This window comes from Sus scrofa, chromosome 2 (genome assembly GCF_054392235.1).
Source record: "Sus scrofa isolate SSC_HxYL_T2T_F1_AM1 chromosome 2, Sscrofa_HxYL_maternal_Yorkshire_Landrace_v2.0, whole genome shotgun sequence".
In the NCBI taxonomy this organism is placed as follows: Eukaryota; Metazoa; Chordata; class Mammalia; order Artiodactyla; family Suidae; genus Sus; species Sus scrofa.
The window spans coordinates 60,556,532-60,578,344 of NC_139384.1; the positions used below are offsets into that span (position 1 = coordinate 60,556,532).

At 53.8% G+C, this 21,813-nt stretch overlaps 1 protein-coding gene across 50 annotated transcripts in view; it reads left to right on the top strand.

Annotated features, from left to right (window-relative positions):
• The window catches only part of OBSCN (obscurin, cytoskeletal calmodulin and titin-interacting RhoGEF), a 217,031-nt gene that overhangs the window by 135,106 nt on the left and 60,112 nt on the right, over positions 1–21,813 (top strand). For 21 of the 50 annotated variants that reach the window (XM_085012099.1, XM_085012100.1, XM_085012105.1 and 18 more), the window contains exons 44-65: positions 737–1,000; positions 6,114–6,377; positions 6,932–7,195; positions 7,750–8,013; positions 8,568–8,831; positions 9,386–9,649; positions 10,204–10,467; positions 11,022–11,285; positions 11,840–12,103; positions 12,658–12,921; positions 13,476–13,739; positions 14,294–14,557; positions 15,112–15,375; positions 15,930–16,193; positions 16,748–17,011; positions 17,534–17,797; positions 18,129–18,392; positions 18,736–18,999; positions 19,677–19,940; positions 20,162–20,428; positions 20,531–20,803; positions 21,435–21,707. In XM_085012099.1, coding sequence (XP_084868225.1) covers positions 737–1,000; positions 6,114–6,377; positions 6,932–7,195; positions 7,750–8,013; positions 8,568–8,831; positions 9,386–9,649; positions 10,204–10,467; positions 11,022–11,285; positions 11,840–12,103; positions 12,658–12,921; positions 13,476–13,739; positions 14,294–14,557; positions 15,112–15,375; positions 15,930–16,193; positions 16,748–17,011; positions 17,534–17,797; positions 18,129–18,392; positions 18,736–18,999; positions 19,677–19,940; positions 20,162–20,428; positions 20,531–20,803; positions 21,435–21,707 — 5,829 coding nt within the window. The remainder of the gene's footprint in view (positions 1–736; positions 1,001–6,113; positions 6,378–6,931; positions 7,196–7,749; positions 8,014–8,567; positions 8,832–9,385; positions 9,650–10,203; positions 10,468–11,021; positions 11,286–11,839; positions 12,104–12,657; positions 12,922–13,475; positions 13,740–14,293; positions 14,558–15,111; positions 15,376–15,929; positions 16,194–16,747; positions 17,012–17,533; positions 17,798–18,128; positions 18,393–18,735; positions 19,000–19,676; positions 19,941–20,161; positions 20,429–20,530; positions 20,804–21,434; positions 21,708–21,813) is intronic. The other 29 variants (XM_085012110.1, XM_085012126.1, XM_085012133.1 and 26 more) reach the window with 8 other exon arrangements.

Below are 21,813 nucleotides of genomic sequence, written 5' to 3' on the forward strand. Positions count from 1 at the left end.
GGAGGCCTGTCATGCACTTGAGAGCAACCTCCACCCTAGGAGGCACCACCAATGACCAAGGGGCAGAGGACCCAAGTTGACCAACTGTTTCTAGGAGTATGTGGGTCTCAAGGACACCTGCTTCAGGATGACAGGCCAGGAGGAGGGTGGCTTCTGCTTCTCTTCTGGCTGTGATGTTTCTTGCCCTGTCAGTCCTGTTCAGGCCCAGTCAGTCCTGGCTCTGGCTCCAGGAACAGCAGGAGGTGACAGGGAGTGCTGGTGCAGACTTGTAGGAGAGTTTAGGTAGCTTTTTTTGTGTCTCTGTCTACAACTGTATCCCATGGGATTATAAAATTGCTACGAAATAGGCAGCCTGGAGAGGGCCATGCCCATGGTGCGGTGTAAGCTGGGCAGCCTGGCATGTAGAGTTGGGGAAGTGGTCTGGGCCCTCATATCTTCCTTTTGCTCTGAGGCAGGATGGGCCATAGAAGATGCTGGGAGGACATCCCTCCTGGTTACTATCTCTTTCATGAGGATTCCAGATCCTCCATTTCTTGCTGGTCTGTACTTGGATGGGCTCAGCCTAGTCTGTTCTCTGTCCACACAGCACTGCTGCTTACCATGTGTCCATGAATCTGTGTTTTAATTCCTTATTTACTCCGAAGTGTGAGCCTTTCATTGTCAAGTGTCCACACCCCGATTCTCTCAAATTCTCCAGAGAGTTTGATGTTTTCTGTGTCACTCTGACCCTGTGCAGCTTTGCCCACCAAGTTCGTAAAGGGCCTGAGGAAGGAAGAGGCCACAGAAGGGACCACGGTCACACTGCACTGTGAGCTGAGCAGGGCGGCCCCTGTGGAGTGGAGGAAAGGGTCTGAGACCCTCAGATCTGGGAACAGAGTGGGCCTGAGGCAGGATGGAGCCCTGTGTGAGCTGGAGATCCGTGGCCTGACCATGGCAGACACCGGAGAGTACTCATGCGTGTGCGGGCACGAGAGGACCTCAGCCATGCTCATTGTCAGGGGTAAAGACCCATGAGGCCACATGGACCTGTGGCTTCATGTCTGCATGTTGTCTCTATGTCACCTCCTCCCCTGTAGGATTCCGTGGCTACCTGTGTCTTTTCACAGATAGGTTTCCCCGTGTGTCTCATAGCACCTGTCCTCTCATTCAGTAGATGCCATGTTCAGTCCTGTGTCCTCTGTTCTCTCTGGGATATTTGCCTCCATTGCTGTCAGTGCATTTGTGCACTTGTTCGTATTGTGGCCTTGTGCAGTTTGTGTGGTTTTTGTGGTGTTCCCATTCTGGACAGAGTCCCTCTTTCAGCCTGATGTTCTCAGCAACTTCTTAGCCCTCCTCAGCCCTGACTGCCAAGTTCACAAAGGGTCTGAGGAATGAAGAGGCCACAGGAGGGGCCATGGCCATACTGTGCTGTGAGCAGAGCAGGACAGGCCCTGTGGAGTTGAAGAAGTGGCCTGAGACCCTCTGGGATGGAAGCAGAGTGAGCCTGAGGCAGGAAGGGGCTGTGGTGGATGCCAGGGAGTACTTATGCATGTGCGGGCAGGAGAGCACCTTGGGGCCATGCTTACTGTTGAGGTAACAACCATGTATGGACAAGCAGAGCCATGTTTTTGTGTCCAGTTATTGACTTTATGACATCTGTATGCATTCATTCCACACTGTCTCTCTGTTTCAGTGTCATCCTCTTTCCATAACTCCATGGAATCCCTTCCACCTTCCAGAGCTGTTTTATGAGCCAGAAGAAATCAATAATTAAGCAACTTCCCATTTCTTGTGACATCGTCAATATTGTCCTGTTGTCCTATTGGAGTCTGTGTCTTATGTTCTGCCTCCAAAGTTCTCCAGAACATCTGACGGGCTTGTATTCTTCTGACCCTTCCCAGCCCTGCCTGCCAGATTCATACAAAGTATGAGGCCTGAGGAGTTCACAGATGGGGGCTGGGCTGAGGGAAGCCGTCATCTACAGTATGTCTTTGGCATGCCCAGCACATGGCCCATGGCCACTTGAGTTTTGCGTTTCCTCTGTGCTGTTCACAACCTGTTTCTTATACATGCACATAGAAGATGATTGTGCATGTGTCTTTCTGACCTCCTAGCCCTGCCCACTAATTTCACAAAGGGCCTGAGGAATGAAGAAGCCATGGAAAGGGCCACAGCCACCTTGTGTTGTGATCTGAGAAAGGTGGCCCCTGTGATGTGGAGGAAGGGGCCTGAGATCCTCATATCTGGGGACAGAGTGAGCCTGGGACAGTATGGGGCCACATATGAGCTGGATATCCATGGTTTGGTTGTGGCGGATGCTGGACATGTGTGTCTGGCCAGGAGAGGACACTGGCCAAGCTGGCCATCAGGCCTAAAGACTGAATGTGGCCGCCTGAGTGACTTCTCTCTGCCACCTGTTCTGTGCTTTTCCAATGTCAATGGTCACTGTCATCTCAGACTATAATCACATCTGTCTGGTCCATTCCACAGTCACATTGGCCAACTCTGTCTAGACCCTGTACATACAGAATCCACCTCCTGCAAGGCACCAGTATACAGGCATCATGGTCCAGGAGAGCTTCCCTGGCATCTGGAATGGCTGGGGCTGTGGATAAGCCTAGGATCTGGACCCCGGTTGTAAAGTTGGGAGCATTCATGTTATTGACAGATGTGCATGAGATGACCGAAGTGTAGCATCAGAGGGGGTTCAGAGAGGTGGTGGCTAGACAGGCTTTCCTATGTGTGGTGACAGCATTTTATTGACCCTGGAGATTGTGTGGAGTCTCTGAAGAGCTAGGCCTCAGAGAGCTTGGGCTGCATACCAAATACCAGACAGGTGACTTACAAACACACACTTATTGTTTCATAGTCCTGGAGTCTGGTAGTCCAAGATCAAGGTATCTGCAGGGTTGGTTTCTTTTGAAGTCTTTCCTTGGCTTGTGGACAGTCACCTTCTCCCTTTGACCTCACCTCATAATCCTTCTGTGTATGTGTTCTAATCTCATCTTCTTAATAAGGACATTTATAAATCAGATTGGATTAAGGCCCACTTTCCAGTGACCTCATTTTACCTTAATTACCTCCATAAAGACCTTATTTCCAAATAAGTTCACATTCTGAATTCCTGGTGGGTAAAACTATAGAGTGTGAATTTGAGGAGAGACGTGATTCAATCTATAATACTCTGTCCTCCACGTCCCCCCTCCAAATGCATATTCTTTTCACATGCTGAGTACATTTACCTCGTCACCCAAACCCAAAAGTCTCACCTCACTTCACTGTCAAGCTAAGTCCAAAGTCTAATCTATATCTCAGCTATATAAAGTGTGGGTGAGACTGGAGGTATGATTCGTCCTGAGGCAAAATTCCTATAAAATTTGACAAGTTATTTACTTCTAGAATACTTCAGTGGGACATGCATGGTGGAGATAGTCCCATTCCAAATGAAAGAAATAGGGAAGAAGAAGAAGGCTGCTGGCCCCATGGAAACCCAGTACCTGTAGAACAAATTCTGTAGGCTGGAGAATGACCTTCTGGCTGAGTGCTCTGTCTTCTGGCCTGACCAGAGTGGTGACCTTACCCCTTTGATTGTGGGTAGAGGTGGCCTGTCCCTCTGGGACCATGGATACAATGGCACCCTTGATGACCTCTGAATTTCCTTTGAGGTTATTCTTCCTAACTTTGAAGGATGGAACATGTTCCCAGCTGGATAGCTCTATTGGCCCTTCCTAAAGAAATCCCAGAGTCTGAAAGCATCCATCATTTTGTCCTTTCTATGTTTGATTAAGTCATGGCTGGTAGTGTTTCTGCTGGTATAAAATTCTCAAAATGCTTATTGGTCCCCCATACAATTCACAGGGGTCCAAACCTTCAGACTAGAGGGCCTATCACACATCCTACCTGGATAATTCCAGATATGTTCATGGCTTTGCTGAGATGGTTGATTGGATCCAGGACTCACTCAAAATCTCTTTACCACATGATTTTCCAGTATGCCCTTGGTATTCCTTCCAGAACAGGCTTTCTCCTTGTTTGTAATTTTGATGGGCTGAAGAATTTCTTAATCTTGAACTTTTGGTTTCCCTTTCCTTAAATACTTCCTTGATTGAAATAACTTTTCTCTCACATTCTACCATAAGCACCAAAGAGCATTTAGTCTGTGCTTTCAGTCCTTGGCTTAGGAATGGCCTCAGCTAAGTATCCAAGATCACCTCTAGTTCTATTTTCCGCAAAATTCTGGGACACAATTCAGCCAAATTATTTGCTGCCTTATAAAAGGGTTGCTTTTCTTCCAGTTTCCAACAACACATTCCTCATTTTCATCAAGGCCTCACCAGAGGCTCCTCTAGCACCCACTGTTCTACCAATAATCTCTTTAAGGCAGTCTACAGTTATCTAACATGCACCTTAGAACTCTTCCAGTTTCCACCATCACCCAGTTCCAAAGCCAGTTTAATAACTTTATGTATTTTTTACAGTAGCAATCCATTCCTGGTACCAAAATCTGAATGGCTTAACAACCTAATAGTGACTTTAAGCATCAGAAATTCTTTTCCTCCTGGTCCTGGAAGCTGAAAGTTTGAGATAAAGGCGTGGGCAGGGCTGGTTTCTCCTGAGGCCTCTCTCCTTGGCTTGTGTATGGCCATCTTCTCCTCATGTCCTCACGTGGTTATCTGTCTGTGTATGTCTGTGTCCTCATATCCTCATCTTATATGGACACCAGTCATTTTGAGTTAGGCTCTGTTCATCCCAGTGATCTCATTTTATCTCAATCACCTCTTTAAAGACCACATCTCCAAATACATTTCTATTCTGTGGTCCTAGGGGTTAGGACTCAAGCATATGAATCTTGAGGGACATGATTCAGCCCACAACAGGATGTAACTGTGGTCATCTGTAACTTGAGAAGCTCATACTCTGCCTGGAGTTGGGGTGGAGAAGAAGACAGCAGCTTGAAGGGCCAGCGGCATGTTTAGGGGGCCACATATGGAACCTGATGGGGTCTAAGAGGTCTGAGCCAGAATAGGGGTCAGTAGGGTCAGGGAAGGAATGTGTGAGGTGGATGAGGTGGTACCTGGGGTGGGTGGAGAGGGCATGCAGTGAGCCCAGGTGTCGGCAGTGCTGCACTGGTACCCTATCTGGAATGAGGTGCACAAGTGAAGGATGTAATTTTGGCACTGGGTATCATGATTGGAGCCTCCTAGGGGTTTTCGCAGAAAAGATGTCTGTTGTAATGTTGCATGTGTGAGTTGTGAGCTGGATGGAGGAGCCTGGCTTGGATCTTCAGTGTAGATGTGGTTAGGACTTAGATGGTATGGAAGGATATATGTAGGACAGATGCCTTCTGAGAAGACAAGAAGCTTGGATGGAGCCAATTCCCTGCCACCCTGCACCTCAGTGGCAAGAGGCAGGAAGATCTCACTGTCACGCATATATTGGTCTGCCTCTTCTATGTCCTCCACCCTTCCTGCTTCTATTCCCATCCTGAGTGTTTAGGTTATACACCTAATCCTTTAGAGGGGTTGATGGGCTCCTTGCATCTACATTTGGAAGCCCTGGCTGCTCAATTCACCCAAGGTCTGAAGACAAAGGAGGCCACAGAAGGGGCCATGGCCATGCTGCACTGTGAGCTGAGCAAGGAGACCCCTGTGGAGTGGAACAAGGGAACTGAGACCCTCAGAGCCGGGGACAGAGGAAGCATGAGGCAGGATGGAGCCACGTGTGAGCTGGAGATCCATGGCCTGACTGTGGCAGACACTAGAGAGTACTCATGTGTCTGTGGGCAGGAGAAAACCTCGGCCACACGCACCATCAGGGGGGGAAGACCACATGTGGCCACGTGGACTGGAATTTGGTGGCCTCCAATCACCTCTCTGCTCTCCGTTTCCTTATCTACCATGCTCTCTCACTGTCCTTGTCCTTCCCCTTCCATAATTATTTCATTGTCTTTGTTCACAGTCTGTATTATGGCGCATGTACACATTGGAACTTTTAAAGCCATGGTGCAACGTGTACAGAAAACACCCAAAAAGTGACCCATACCAGTTGGGATTTATGCCTTTGTATTGTCCATTTCCTGATGCGCTGTGTGTTCAGAGGGCATGATGGTAATTGTGTTTTTCTGAACTTCCCAGCCCTACCTGCCAAGTTCACAAAGGGTCTGAGGAAGGAAGAGGCCACAGAGGGGGCCTCAGCCACGCTGCACTGTGAGCTGAGCAAGGCGGCCCCCGTGGAGTGGAGGAAAGGTTCTGAGACCCTGAGAGCTGGGGACAGAGTGATCCTGAGGCAGGATGGAGCCACGTGTGAGCTGGAGATCCGTGGCCTGACCGTGGCGGACGCTGGAGAGTACTCGTGCGTGTGTGGGCAGGAAAAAACCTCAGCCACACTCACCGTCAGGGGTAAAGACTGTGTGCAGACTGGCGGAGTTGTGTTTTGGTGTCCAGTTATCAACCTCATGGTGTCTTCCTACACCCGTCCTACCTTCCCTGGTCATCTCAGTATCACCCGCTTGCGAGAACTCCCTGGAACTTCATCCTCCTTCCTGGGCTATTGTGTGCACCATGAGAAACCAGCATCTCAGCCACTTCCCACCCCTCTTTGTGTCGCTGTGGGTTCTGTCCTCTTGTCCTGTTGGGGTCTATGTCTTTTCCTCTGTCTTGTCATTTCCGTCCCCGATGATCTCTGGAGATTCGGATGTTTCCTATGCCTTCTAACACTTTCCAGCCCTGGTCCTAGGTTAATACCAATACGAGGCCTGAGGAGTCTGTGGGAGGTGCCTAACCCCACTTTGTAAGACTGGGCCGAGGGAGGCCACAGTCCACAGTGTGTGCATGGCACACCCAGCATGTGGCCCGTGTCCAGTTGGGTTTGGTGTCTTCTCTGTGCAGTGCGTGTGCTGTTTCTCCCGTGTTCAGAGGGCGTGATGGATTTTTATGTTTCTGACGATCTCCAGCCCTGCCCGCCAAGTTCACAAAGGGTCTGAGGAAGGAAGAGGCCACAGAGGGGGCCTCAGCCACGCTGCACTGTGAGCTGAGCAAGGCGGCCCCCGTGGAGTGGAGGAAAGGTTCTGAGACCCTGAGAGCTGGGGACAGAGTGATCCTGAGGCAGGATGGAGCCACGTGTGAGCTGGAGATCCGTGGCCTGACCGTGGCGGACGCTGGAGAGTACTCGTGCGTGTGTGGGCAGGAAAAAACCTCAGCCACACTCACCGTCAGGGGTAAAGACTGTGTGCAGACTGGCGGAGTTGTGTTTTGGTGTCCAGTTATCAACCTCATGGTGTCTTCCTACACCCGTCCTACCTTCCCTGGTCATCTCAGTATCACCCGCTTGCGAGAACTCCCTGGAACTTCATCCTCCTTCCTGGGCTATTGTGTGCACCATGAGAAACCAGCATCTCAGCCACTTCCCACCCCTCTTTGTGTCGCTGTGGGTTCTGTCCTCTTGTCCTGTTGGGGTCTATGTCTTTTCCTCTGTCTTGTCATTTCCGTCCCCGATGATCTCTGGAGATTCGGATGTTTCCTATGCCTTCTAACACTTTCCAGCCCTGGTCCTAGGTTAATACCAATACGAGGCCTGAGGAGTCTGTGGGAGGTGCCTAACCCCACTTTGTAAGACTGGGCCGAGGGAGGCCACAGTCCACAGTGTGTGCATGGCACACCCAGCATGTGGCCCGTGTCCAGTTGGGTTTGGTGTCTTCTCTGTGCAGTGCGTGTGCTGTTTCTCCCGTGTTCAGAGGGCGTGATGGATTTTTATGTTTCTGACGATCTCCAGCCCTGCCCGCCAAGTTCACAAAGGGTCTGAGGAAGGAAGAGGCCACAGAGGGGGCCTCAGCCACGCTGCACTGTGAGCTGAGCAAGGCGGCCCCCGTGGAGTGGAGGAAAGGTTCTGAGACCCTGAGAGCTGGGGACAGAGTGATCCTGAGGCAGGATGGAGCCACGTGTGAGCTGGAGATCCGTGGCCTGACCGTGGCGGACGCTGGAGAGTACTCGTGCGTGTGTGGGCAGGAAAAAACCTCAGCCACACTCACCGTCAGGGGTAAAGACTGTGTGCAGACTGGCGGAGTTGTGTTTTGGTGTCCAGTTATCAACCTCATGGTGTCTTCCTACACCCGTCCTACCTTCCCTGGTCATCTCAGTATCACCCGCTTGCGAGAACTCCCTGGAACTTCGTCCTCCTTCCTGGGCTATTGTGTGCACCATGAGAAACCAGCATCTCAGCCACTTCCCACCCCTCTTTGTGTCGCTGTGGGTTCTGTCCTCTTGTCCTGTTGGGGTCTATGTCTTTTCCTCTGTCTTGTCATTTCCGTCCCCGATGATCTCTGGAGATTCGGATGTTTCCTATGCCTTCTAACACTTTCCAGCCCTGGTCCTAGATTAATACCAATACGAGGCCTGAGGAGTCTGTGGGAGGTGCCTAACCCCACTTTGTAAGACTGGGCCGAGGGAGGCCACAGTCCACAGTGTGTGCATGGCACACCCAGCATGTGGCCCGTGTCCAGTTGGGTTTGGTGTCTTCTCTGTGCAGTGCGTGTGCTGTTTCTCCCGTGTTCAGAGGGCGTGATGGATTTTTATGTTTCTGACGATCTCCAGCCCTGCCCGCCAAGTTCACAAAGGGTCTGAGGAAGGAAGAGGCCACAGAGGGGGCCTCAGCCACGCTGCACTGTGAGCTGAGCAAGGCGGCCCCCGTGGAGTGGAGGAAAGGTTCTGAGACCCTGAGAGCTGGGGACAGAGTGATCCTGAGGCAGGATGGAGCCACGTGTGAGCTGGAGATCCGTGGCCTGACCGTGGCGGACGCTGGAGAGTACTCGTGCGTGTGTGGGCAGGAAAAAACCTCAGCCACACTCACCGTCAGGGGTAAAGACTGTGTGCAGACTGGCGGAGTTGTGTTTTGGTGTCCAGTTATCAACCTCATGGTGTCTTCCTACACCCGTCCTACCTTCCCTGGTCATCTCAGTATCACCCGCTTGCGAGAACTCCCTGGAACTTCGTCCTCCTTCCTGGGCTATTGTGTGCACCATGAGAAACCAGCATCTCAGCCACTTCCCACCCCTCTTTGTGTCGCTGTGGGTTCTGTCCTCTTGTCCTGTTGGGGTCTATGTCTTTTCCTCTGTCTTGTCATTTCCGTCCCCGATGATCTCTGGAGATTCGGATGTTTCCTATGCCTTCTAACACTTTCCAGCCCTGGTCCTAGGTTAATACCAATACGAGGCCTGAGGAGTCTGTGGGAGGTGCCTAACCCCACTTTGTAAGACTGGGCCGAGGGAGGCCACAGTCCACAGTGTGTGCATGGCACACCCAGCATGTGGCCCGTGTCCAGTTGGGTTTGGTGTCTTCTCTGTGCAGTGCGTGTGCTGTTTCTCCCGTGTTCAGAGGGCGTGATGGATTTTTATGTTTCTGACGATCTCCAGCCCTGCCCGCCAAGTTCACAAAGGGTCTGAGGAAGGAAGAGGCCACAGAGGGGGCCTCAGCCACGCTGCACTGTGAGCTGAGCAAGGCGGCCCCCGTGGAGTGGAGGAAAGGTTCTGAGACCCTGAGAGCTGGGGACAGAGTGATCCTGAGGCAGGATGGAGCCACGTGTGAGCTGGAGATCCGTGGCCTGACCGTGGCGGACGCTGGAGAGTACTCGTGCGTGTGTGGGCAGGAAAAAACCTCAGCCACACTCACCGTCAGGGGTAAAGACTGTGTGCAGACTGGCGGAGTTGTGTTTTGGTGTCCAGTTATCAACCTCATGGTGTCTTCCTACACCCGTCCTACCTTCCCTGGTCATCTCAGTATCACCCGCTTGCGAGAACTCCCTGGAACTTCGTCCTCCTTCCTGGGCTATTGTGTGCACCATGAGAAACCAGCATCTCAGCCACTTCCCACCCCTCTTTGTGTCGCTGTGGGTTCTGTCCTCTTGTCCTGTTGGGGTCTATGTCTTTTCCTCTGTCTTGTCATTTCCGTCCCCGATGATCTCTGGAGATTCGGATGTTTCCTATGCCTTCTAACACTTTCCAGCCCTGGTCCTAGGTTAATACCAATACGAGGCCTGAGGAGTCTGTGGGAGGTGCCTAACCCCACTTTGTAAGACTGGGCCGAGGGAGGCCACAGTCCACAGTGTGTGCATGGCACACCCAGCATGTGGCCCGTGTCCAGTTGGGTTTGGTGTCTTCTCTGTGCAGTGCGTGTGCTGTTTCTCCCGTGTTCAGAGGGCGTGATGGATTTTTATGTTTCTGACGATCTCCAGCCCTGCCCGCCAAGTTCACAAAGGGTCTGAGGAAGGAAGAGGCCACAGAGGGGGCCTCAGCCACGCTGCACTGTGAGCTGAGCAAGGCGGCCCCCGTGGAGTGGAGGAAAGGTTCTGAGACCCTGAGAGCTGGGGACAGAGTGATCCTGAGGCAGGATGGAGCCACGTGTGAGCTGGAGATCCGTGGCCTGACCGTGGCGGACGCTGGAGAGTACTCGTGCGTGTGTGGGCAGGAAAAAACCTCAGCCACACTCACCGTCAGGGGTAAAGACTGTGTGCAGACTGGCGGAGTTGTGTTTTGGTGTCCAGTTATCAACCTCATGGTGTCTTCCTACACCCGTCCTACCTTCCCTGGTCATCTCAGTATCACCCGCTTGCGAGAACTCCCTGGAACTTCGTCCTCCTTCCTGGGCTATTGTGTGCACCATGAGAAACCAGCATCTCAGCCACTTCCCACCCCTCTTTGTGTCGCTGTGGGTTCTGTCCTCTTGTCCTGTTGGGGTCTATGTCTTTTCCTCTGTCTTGTCATTTCCGTCCCCGATGATCTCTGGAGATTCGGATGTTTCCTATGCCTTCTAACACTTTCCAGCCCTGGTCCTAGGTTAATACCAATACGAGGCCTGAGGAGTCTGTGGGAGGTGCCTAACCCCACTTTGTAAGACTGGGCCGAGGGAGGCCACAGTCCACAGTGTGTGCATGGCACACCCAGCATGTGGCCCGTGTCCAGTTGGGTTTGGTGTCTTCTCTGTGCAGTGCGTGTGCTGTTTCTCCCGTGTTCAGAGGGCGTGATGGATTTTTATGTTTCTGACGATCTCCAGCCCTGCCCGCCAAGTTCACAAAGGGTCTGAGGAAGGAAGAGGCCACAGAGGGGGCCTCAGCCACGCTGCACTGTGAGCTGAGCAAGGCGGCCCCCGTGGAGTGGAGGAAAGGTTCTGAGACCCTGAGAGCTGGGGACAGAGTGATCCTGAGGCAGGATGGAGCCACGTGTGAGCTGGAGATCCGTGGCCTGACCGTGGCGGACGCTGGAGAGTACTCGTGCGTGTGTGGGCAGGAAAAAACCTCAGCCACACTCACCGTCAGGGGTAAAGACTGTGTGCAGACTGGCGGAGTTGTGTTTTGGTGTCCAGTTATCAACCTCATGGTGTCTTCCTACACCCGTCCTACCTTCCCTGGTCATCTCAGTATCACCCGCTTGCGAGAACTCCCTGGAACTTCGTCCTCCTTCCTGGGCTATTGTGTGCACCATGAGAAACCAGCATCTCAGCCACTTCCCACCCCTCTTTGTGTCGCTGTGGGTTCTGTCCTCTTGTCCTGTTGGGGTCTATGTCTTTTCCTCTGTCTTGTCATTTCCGTCCCCGATGATCTCTGGAGATTCGGATGTTTCCTATGCCTTCTAACACTTTCCAGCCCTGGTCCTAGGTTAATACCAATACGAGGCCTGAGGAGTCTGTGGGAGGTGCCTAACCCCACTTTGTAAGACTGGGCCGAGGGAGGCCACAGTCCACAGTGTGTGCATGGCACACCCAGCATGTGGCCCGTGTCCAGTTGGGTTTGGTGTCTTCTCTGTGCAGTGCGTGTGCTGTTTCTCCCGTGTTCAGAGGGCGTGATGGATTTTTATGTTTCTGACGATCTCCAGCCCTGCCCGCCAAGTTCACAAAGGGTCTGAGGAAGGAAGAGGCCACAGAGGGGGCCTCAGCCACGCTGCACTGTGAGCTGAGCAAGGCGGCCCCCGTGGAGTGGAGGAAAGGTTCTGAGACCCTGAGAGCTGGGGACAGAGTGATCCTGAGGCAGGATGGAGCCACGTGTGAGCTGGAGATCCGTGGCCTGACCGTGGCGGACGCTGGAGAGTACTCGTGCGTGTGTGGGCAGGAAAAAACCTCAGCCACACTCACCGTCAGGGGTAAAGACTGTGTGCAGACTGGCGGAGTTGTGTTTTGGTGTCCAGTTATCAACCTCATGGTGTCTTCCTACACCCGTCCTACCTTCCCTGGTCATCTCAGTATCACCCGCTTGCGAGAACTCCCTGGAACTTCGTCCTCCTTCCTGGGCTATTGTGTGCACCATGAGAAACCAGCATCTCAGCCACTTCCCACCCCTCTTTGTGTCGCTGTGGGTTCTGTCCTCTTGTCCTGTTGGGGTCTATGTCTTTTCCTCTGTCTTGTCATTTCCGTCCCCGATGATCTCTGGAGATTCGGATGTTTCCTATGCCTTCTAACACTTTCCAGCCCTGGTCCTAGGTTAATACCAATACGAGGCCTGAGGAGTCTGTGGGAGGTGCCTAACCCCACTTTGTAAGACTGGGCCGAGGGAGGCCACAGTCCACAGTGTGTGCATGGCACACCCAGCATGTGGCCCGTGTCCAGTTGGGTTTGGTGTCTTCTCTGTGCAGTGCGTGTGCTGTTTCTCCCGTGTTCAGAGGGCGTGATGGATTTTTATGTTTCTGACGATCTCCAGCCCTGCCCGCCAAGTTCACAAAGGGTCTGAGGAAGGAAGAGGCCACAGAGGGGGCCTCAGCCACGCTGCACTGTGAGCTGAGCAAGGCGGCCCCCGTGGAGTGGAGGAAAGGTTCTGAGACCCTGAGAGCTGGGGACAGAGTGATCCTGAGGCAGGATGGAGCCACGTGTGAGCTGGAGATCCGTGGCCTGACCGTGGCGGACGCTGGAGAGTACTCGTGCGTGTGTGGGCAGGAAAAAACCTCAGCCACACTCACCGTCAGGGGTAAAGACTGTGTGCAGACTGGCGGAGTTGTGTTTTGGTGTCCAGTTATCAACCTCATGGTGTCTTCCTACACCCGTCCTACCTTCCCTGGTCATCTCAGTATCACCCGCTTGCGAGAACTCCCTGGAACTTCGTCCTCCTTCCTGGGCTATTGTGTGCACCATGAGAAACCAGCATCTCAGCCACTTCCCACCCCTCTTTGTGTCGCTGTGGGTTCTGTCCTCTTGTCCTGTTGGGGTCTATGTCTTTTCCTCTGTCTTGTCATTTCCGTCCCCGATGATCTCTGGAGATTCGGATGTTTCCTATGCCTTCTAACACTTTCCAGCCCTGGTCCTAGGTTAATACCAATACGAGGCCTGAGGAGTCTGTGGGAGGTGCCTAACCCCACTTTGTAAGACTGGGCCGAGGGAGGCCACAGTCCACAGTGTGTGCATGGCACACCCAGCATGTGGCCCGTGTCCAGTTGGGTTTGGTGTCTTCTCTGTGCAGTGCGTGTGCTGTTTCTCCCGTGTTCAGAGGGCGTGATGGATTTTTATGTTTCTGACGATCTCCAGCCCTGCCCGCCAAGTTCACAAAGGGTCTGAGGAAGGAAGAGGCCACAGAGGGGGCCTCAGCCACGCTGCACTGTGAGCTGAGCAAGGCGGCCCCCGTGGAGTGGAGGAAAGGTTCTGAGACCCTGAGAGCTGGGGACAGAGTGATCCTGAGGCAGGATGGAGCCACGTGTGAGCTGGAGATCCGTGGCCTGACCGTGGCGGACGCTGGAGAGTACTCGTGCGTGTGTGGGCAGGAAAAAACCTCAGCCACACTCACCGTCAGGGGTAAAGACTGTGTGCAGACTGGCGGAGTTGTGTTTTGGTGTCCAGTTATCAACCTCATGGTGTCTTCCTACACCCGTCCTACCTTCCCTGGTCATCTCAGTATCACCCGCTTGCGAGAACTCCCTGGAACTTCGTCCTCCTTCCTGGGCTATTGTGTGCACCATGAGAAACCAGCATCTCAGCCACTTCCCACCCCTCTTTGTGTCGCTGTGGGTTCTGTCCTCTTGTCCTGTTGGGGTCTATGTCTTTTCCTCTGTCTTGTCATTTCCGTCCCCGATGATCTCTGGAGATTCGGATGTTTCCTATGCCTTCTAACACTTTCCAGCCCTGGTCCTAGGTTAATACCAATACGAGGCCTGAGGAGTCTGTGGGAGGTGCCTAACCCCACTTTGTAAGACTGGGCCGAGGGAGGCCACAGTCCACAGTGTGTGCATGGCACACCCAGCATGTGGCCCGTGTCCAGTTGGGTTTGGTGTCTTCTCTGTGCAGTGCGTGTGCTGTTTCTCCCGTGTTCAGAGGGCGTGATGGATTTTTATGTTTCTGACGATCTCCAGCCCTGCCCGCCAAGTTCACAAAGGGTCTGAGGAAGGAAGAGGCCACAGAGGGGGCCTCAGCCACACTGCACTGTGAGCTGAGCAAGGCGGCCCCCGTGGAGTGGAGGAAAGGTTCTGAGACCCTGAGAGCTGGGGACAGAGTGATCCTGAGGCAGGATGGAGCCACGTGTGAGCTGGAGATCCGTGGCCTGACCGTGGCGGACGCTGGAGAGTACTCGTGCGTGTGTGGGCAGGAAAAAACCTCAGCCACACTCACCGTCAGGGGTAAAGACTGTGTGCAGACTGGCGGAGTTGTGTTTTGGTGTCCAGTTATCAACCTCATGGTGTCTTCCTACACCCGTCCTACCTTCCCTGGTCATCTCAGTATCACCCGCTTGCGAGAACTCCCTGGAACTTCGTCCTCCTTCCTGGGCTATTGTGTGCACCATGAGAAACCAGCATCTCAGCCACTTCCCACCCCTCTTTGTGTCGCTGTGGGTTCTGTCCTCTTGTCCTGTTGGGGTCTATGTCTTTTCCTCTGTCTTGTCATTTCCGTCCCCGATGATCTCTGGAGATTCGGATGTTTCCTATGCCTTCTAACACTTTCCAGCCCTGGTCCTAGGTTAATACCAATACGAGGCCTGAGGAGTCTGTGGGAGGTGCCTAACCCCACTTTGTAAGACTGGGCCGAGGGAGGCCACAGTCCACAGTGTGTGCATGGCACACCCAGCATGTGGCCCGTGTCCAGTTGGGTTTGGTGTCTTCTCTGTGCAGTGCGTGTGCTGTTTCTCCCGTGTTCAGAGGGCGTGATGGATTTTTATGTTTCTGACGATCTCCAGCCCTGCCCGCCAAGTTCACAAAGGGTCTGAGGAAGGAAGAGGCCACAGAGGGGGCCTCAGCCACGCTGCACTGTGAGCTGAGCAAGGCGGCCCCCGTGGAGTGGAGGAAAGGTTCTGAGACCCTGAGAGCTGGGGACAGAGTGATCCTGAGGCAGGATGGAGCCACGTGTGAGCTGGAGATCCGTGGCCTGACCGTGGCGGACGCTGGAGAGTACTCGTGCGTGTGTGGGCAGGAAAAAACCTCAGCCACACTCACCGTCAGGGGTAAAGACTGTGTGCAGACTGGCGGAGTTGTGTTTTGGTGTCCAGTTATCAACCTCATGGTGTCTTCCTACACCCGTCCTACCTTCCCTGGTCATCTCAGTATCACCCGCTTGCGAGAACTCCCTGGAACTTCGTCCTCCTTCCTGGGCTATTGTGTGCACCATGAGAAACCAGCATCTCAGCCACTTCCCACCCCTCTTTGTGTCGCTGTGGGTTCTGTCCTCTTGTCCTGTTGGGGTCTATGTCTTTTCCTCTGTCTTGTCATTTCCGTCCCCGATGATCTCTGGAGATTCGGATGTTTCCTATGCCTTCTAACACTTTCCAGCCCTGGTCCTAGGTTAATACCAATACGAGGCCTGAGGAGTCTGTGGGAGGTGCCTAACCCCACTTTGTAAGACTGGGCCGAGGGAGGCCACAGTCCACAGTGTGTGCATGGCACACCCAGCATGTGGCCCGTGTCCAGTTGGGTTTGGTGTCTTCTCTGTGCAGTGCGTGTGCTGTTTCTCCCGTGTTCAGAGGGCGTGATGGATTTTTATGTTTCTGACGATCTCCAGCCCTGCCCGCCAAGTTCACAAAGGGTCTGAGGAAGGAAGAGGCCACAGAGGGGGCCTCAGCCACGCTGCACTGTGAGCTGAGCAAGGCGGCCCCCGTGGAGTGGAGGAAAGGTTCTGAGACCCTGAGAGCTGGGGACAGAGTGATCCTGAGGCAGGATGGAGCCACGTGTGAGCTGGAGATCCGTGGCCTGACCGTGGCGGACGCTGGAGAGTACTCGTGCGTGTGTGGGCAGGAAAAAACCTCAGCCACACTCACCGTCAGGGGTAAAGACTGTGTGCAGACTGGCGGAGTTGTGTTTTGGTGTCCAGTTATCAACCTCATGGTGTCTTCCTACACCCGTCCTACCTTCCCTGGTCATCTCAGTATCACCCGCTTGCGAGAACTCCCTGGAACTTCGTCCTCCTTCCTGGGCTATTGTGTGCACCATGAGAAACCAGCATCTCAGCCACTTCCCACCCCTCTTTGTGTCGCTGTGGGTTCTGTCCTCTTGTCCTGTTGGGGTCTATGTCTTTTCCTCTGTCTTGTCATTTCCGTCCCCGATGATCTCTGGAGATTCGGATGTTTCCTATGCCTTCTAACACTTTCCAGCCCTGGTCCTAGGTTAATACCAATACGAGGCCTGAGGAGTCTGTGGGAGGTGCCTAACCCCACTTTGTAAGACTGGGCCGAGGGAGGCCACAGTCCACAGTGTGTGCATGGCACACCCAGCATGTGGCCCGTGTCCAGTTGGGTTTGGTGTCTTCTCTGTGCAGTGCGTGTGCTGTTTCTCCCGTGTTCAGAGGGCGTGATGGATTTTTATGTTTCTGACGATCTCCAGCCCTGCCCGCCAAGTTCACAAAGGGTCTGAGGAAGGAAGAGGCCACAGAGGGGGCCTCAGCCACGCTGCACTGTGAGCTGAGCAAGGCGGCCCCCGTGGAGTGGAGGAAAGGTTCTGAGACCCTGAGAGCTGGGGACAGAGTGATCCTGAGGCAGGATGGAGCCACGTGTGAGCTGGAGATCCGTGGCCTGACCGTGGCGGACGCTGGAGAGTACTCGTGCGTGTGTGGGCAGGAAAAAACCTCAGCCGCACTCACCGTCCGCGGTAAGGGCCACATGCAGACCAGCAGATTTTTGTTTTTCTATCTAATTATCAACCTCATGGTGTCTTCCTACACCCATCTCACCTTCCCGCCTCATCTCAGTTTCATCCTCCTCTCATAATACCATGAAATTTCTTCCTCCTTCCTGGGCTATTGTGTGCACCATGAGAAACTGGCATCTCAGTCTTCCCACTCCTCACAGTTTTACTGTAGGTTCTATCCTGTTGTCCAGTTTGTGTCTGTGTCTTCTCGTCTGTCCTGTCGTGTCCTGTCCCCAATGAATTTGAAGAATCTGATGTTCTCCATGCTTCCATCCCTCCTCAGATTCATAATAAAGGGGAGACTGAGTAGTCCAAGGAATGGACCACAACCACACTGAGCAGACTAGGCCAAATGGAGACACAGTCCATAGCATGTAGCCCATGTCCTTTTGGATTTTATGTCTTCTATGTGCTGTCCATATTCTGTTTCTTCTGTGTGTTTGGAAAGCATAATGGTGTTTGTATCCTTCTGACCATCTCCAGTCCTGCCTGCCAAGTTCACAAAGAGTCTGAGGAATCAGGAAGCCACAGAAGGGGCCACAGCCATGCTGTGCTGTGAGCTGAGCAAGGAAGCCTCTGTGGAGTGGAGGAAGGGGCCCAAGACCCTGAGAGCTGGGGACAGATTGAGCTTGCGGCAGCATGGAGCTATGTGTGAGCTGGAGATCTGTGCCCTAGTTATGGCAGATGCTGGGGAGTACTCGTGTGTGTGTGGGCAGGAGAGAACATCGGCCACACTCACCGTCACGGGTAAAGACCATGTTTAGTGAAGCAGAGCTGTGTTTTAGAATTTAATTATTGACTTCATGGTATTTTCCTGCGCCCATCACCTTTTCCCTACTAGTCTCAGTGTTACTCTCTTGCCATAACTCCACGGAATTTCTTTTTCCTTCCTGGGCTGTTGTGTGAACCATGAGAAACCAGCATCTGAGATAACTTCCTACCTCTCATGTCACTGCAGGTTCTATCCTCTTGTCCTCTTGTCCTGTTGGGGTCTGTGTCTTTCCCTCTGTTGCGTCATATCCTGTCTCCACATTTCTCCTGTGACTCTGATGTTCTGTGTCTGTGTGTCCCTCCCTAGCCCTGCCTGCTGAGTTCATAAGAAGACTGAGAAGCAAGGAGTTCATGGAAGGGACCACAGCCACGCTGCACTGTGAGCTGAGCAAGGAGGCCCCCGTGGAGTGGAGGAAGGGACCCGAGACCCTGAGAGCTGGGGACAGAGTGAGCCTGAGGCAGGATGGAGTCATGTGTGAGCTGGAGATCCGTGGCCTGATGGTGGCAGATGCTGGGGAGTACTCATGCGTATGTGGGCAGGAGAGAACATCGGCCACACTGACCGTCCAGGGTAAAGACTGTGTGCAGCCACATGGACCCATTGCTTGGTGTATGCATTTTGTCTCCATGTCATCTCCTTCTCCCATCAGACTCTGTCGGTCTCTGTGGTCTCTCCTATTGTCATTCCCTGAGCATCTCTTGGCGTCCATCTCCTCCTTCAGAATTTGTCACGATATTCACATCCAGTCTGTTTCTGTCCCTCTAGGCCATTTACTTCCCTCATTTTCCGTGCATTCATATTTGTTCATTTCTCAGTCCTTTGTAGTTTGTGTGGTTCTGGTGGATGTTCCCATGTTGGACACAGAATTCCCCACACAGTCTTATGTTCTCTGTGTTACTCTGACCCTCCTCAGCCCTGCCCTCCAAGTTCACAAAGGGTCTGAGGATGGAAGAGGCCATGGAAGGTGCTACGGCCACACTGCACTGTGAACTGAGCAAGGCATCCCCTGTGGAATGGAGAAAGGGGCCTGAGATCCTCAGACCTGGGGACAGAGTGAGCCTGAGGCAGGATGGAGTCGTGTGCAAGCTGGAGATCTGTGACTTGACTGTGGCGGACACTGGCGAGTACTCGTGTGTGTGCGGGCAGGAGAAGACCTCGGGCATGCTGACTGTCAAGGGTAAAGATGGCCACATGGACTCACTTGGGGACCTATGCCTGTGCTCTTATCTCTTGTGCCCACACTGCTCGCCTCCTCTTTGCCCTGTGTGGTTTCTCTCTGTTACTTGTCTGCTCACCTTTCTCACTGTTCAGTATCCTGGTGTCTGGGTACTGATCTCCACCCAAATGACCTAACATGGCCTGCTTCCAAATAGGGATGGAATTCCCACAATATTCCTCTCCCCCTACCCATCCTAATGCACTCAACTTTCCCCCCATACTCCATAGCCTCTAGTCAGGATCTGAGGGTCCTGCCCTAGGAGTAGAGGTTGCCCCTTCCCCAGCCCTGATGATCTGAAGGGGTATTGGCCCGTCTGTGGGTCTCCTGGGTAGAGGTAGGCATGAGAATAGCCTGAGTCAGATCCAGGGCTCCTCTTACAGCCCCCATTTCAATCCCCCTTCCCTTAGAGTAGACTTAGCCCCATGATCCCACTCCCACCCCCAGCCGCCAGGAGCTTGAGGCAGTGGGTCCTTTGAGCAGGTCAGGCAGCTGGGGTGAAGCCATGATCCACATCTGGCCTTGGCCCTTGGTGGGGCTGACTGGGTTTTGGGTGCCAGTCTCCTTGCTGGGTTTGTGGATACGAGTCTTGGGGATGACCTTTTCTCTTCCCTTCACCCCCAACTCCCATCCTGTAGTCCCAGAGGTGTTCAGGAAGCCACTGCAGAGCCTGCAGGCTGAGGAGGGCAACTCAGCCAGCCTGAGATGTGAGCTGTCTGAGCCCAGCTCCATTGTGGTTTGGAGTAAGGGTGGCCTGGAGCTGCAGGCAGACAGACGCCGGGAGCCACAGCAGCGGGGCCACATTGCAGAGCTGGTGCTTCGAGACTTGCGCCGGGAGGATGCTGGAGAATATACTTGCACCTGTGGCTCCCAGGCCACCAGTGCAACCCTCACTGTCACAGGTGGGCCCCTAGGCCAGCCGCACATGCTGTAGGGGTTCCTCAGGGCTGCAGCTCCACCCTGGAGATGGAACTGCTGGAACTGGCTGGTGCAAGGCAGGGCAGACCTGGCCTGAAGCTGTTCCCCTCCCACTACCCAGCCCCTGTTAGCTGCACACCTGTGGTTCCCCCATCTCCATAACTACTGGTGCATGTGCCCTCACTTTCTCACTCTTCCATTGTAGCTGCACCCGTAAGGTTCCTTCAGGAGCTGCAGGCCCAGGAGGTAGATGAGGGTGCAACGGCACACCTGCGCTGTGAGCTGAGCCGGGCAGGTGCCAGTGTGGAGTGGCGCAAGGGCTCCCTGCAGCTCTTCCCCTGTGCCAAGTACCAGATGGTTCTGGAGGGCACAACTGCCGAGTTGCTGGTGCACGGAGCTGAGCAGGAGGACGCTGGCCACTACACCTGTGACACAGGTCATATGCAGAGCACTGCCAGCCTCTCTGTCCGCGGTGAGCTTCCCACTGGCCCCTGCCCTCCCTGAGTCCCTCAGTTCACAAGGACTGGCAGGCACCTTGCTCAGCAGCCCTAAGCATCCCTCTCTGGCTCCCCAGCCCTCCAGCCTGTGTTTAAGACAGAGCTGCAGAATGCAGAGCAGGAGGCAGGTGGTGTAGCCCGGCTGTGCTGCCAGCTGAACAACTCAGAGCTTGGGGCCCCCGTGCTGTGGCTCAAAGAGGGTGTGGAACTGCAAGTGAGTTCCAAGTATGAGATGAGGCGCAAGGGGGCCACCTGCGAGCTGCTGATCCATGGGCTCGAGGCCAAGGACACGGGGGAGTATACCTGCATGGTGGGCAGCCAGAAAACCTTGGCTTCCCTCAAAGTCAAAGGTGAGCCTTCCCTGCCACACCCAATCCCCTTATGGCTACCTGGGGGCACACCTGGCCCACCTCAGCACCCCCTCTCGCCAGGTGCTGTACCAAGGGTAGCTCTAAGACCCCTAGGGTTACAAGCTTTCTCTGCTCATTTCTGCACCACTATGGTGCCAGTGCCTCTAGAAAAGTGTTGACAGAGAGGAAACTGAAGCTGTGGCCTCTGAACACTGCCCTGCCTCCCACCCCCTGCCAACAGGTGGGACAGCCTGGCCCAGGCAACCCTCTCTGAGCTGCTGCTTGTCTGTCTCAAAGGTCTTGCCTTCCTAATGTCTCACTCCAGCCATAGGGTGGGAAGGAACGGAAAGCAGCACCCCCCTGCACACACACACACAATTCCTAGCCTGCTTTCTCCAAACAGTTTCCCCTTGCCTGGTATCTGTCCCCAGTAGCTCAGTGTCATGGGAAGGAGCTGTGTTTGTGAGCATATTGGATGATGAATGTCATGTGGAAGAGATAGAGGGTGTAACAGAAGAGCATGAGAGTACCTGGGAGGGCTTCCTGCAGGTGAGGTGGGGGTGGGAGTCATGGGTCCTTGGCCCAAATGCTCTGACCTGTCTAGTAAAGACCCCCTTTGCCCACATTCCAGAGCCTGATGTGACCATTGTGAGGGGCCTGGTTGACACTGAGGTGCAGGCTGATGAGGAAGCAGAGTTCAGCTGTGAGGTGTCGCGGGCTGGGGCCATGGATGTGGAGTGGCGCCTCCAGGGCTTGCCACTGCAGACCAATGAGGTGACAGAGGTGGCTGTGCAGGGTGGCTGCATCCATACACTGAAGCTGAAGAGTGTGACTCCCGAGGATGCAGGCACGGTCTCCTTCCATGTGGGCCTCCACACATCCACTGCCCAGCTCACTGTCCGAGGTAGTGGAAACTGAGCCTTGCCACTCGCTCTGCTTGGGGCCAGAATATCCAGCCCCTCCTTGGGCTGTTGAGGAACAGTGATAGATGGCAAGGTTTCCTGCCTTTG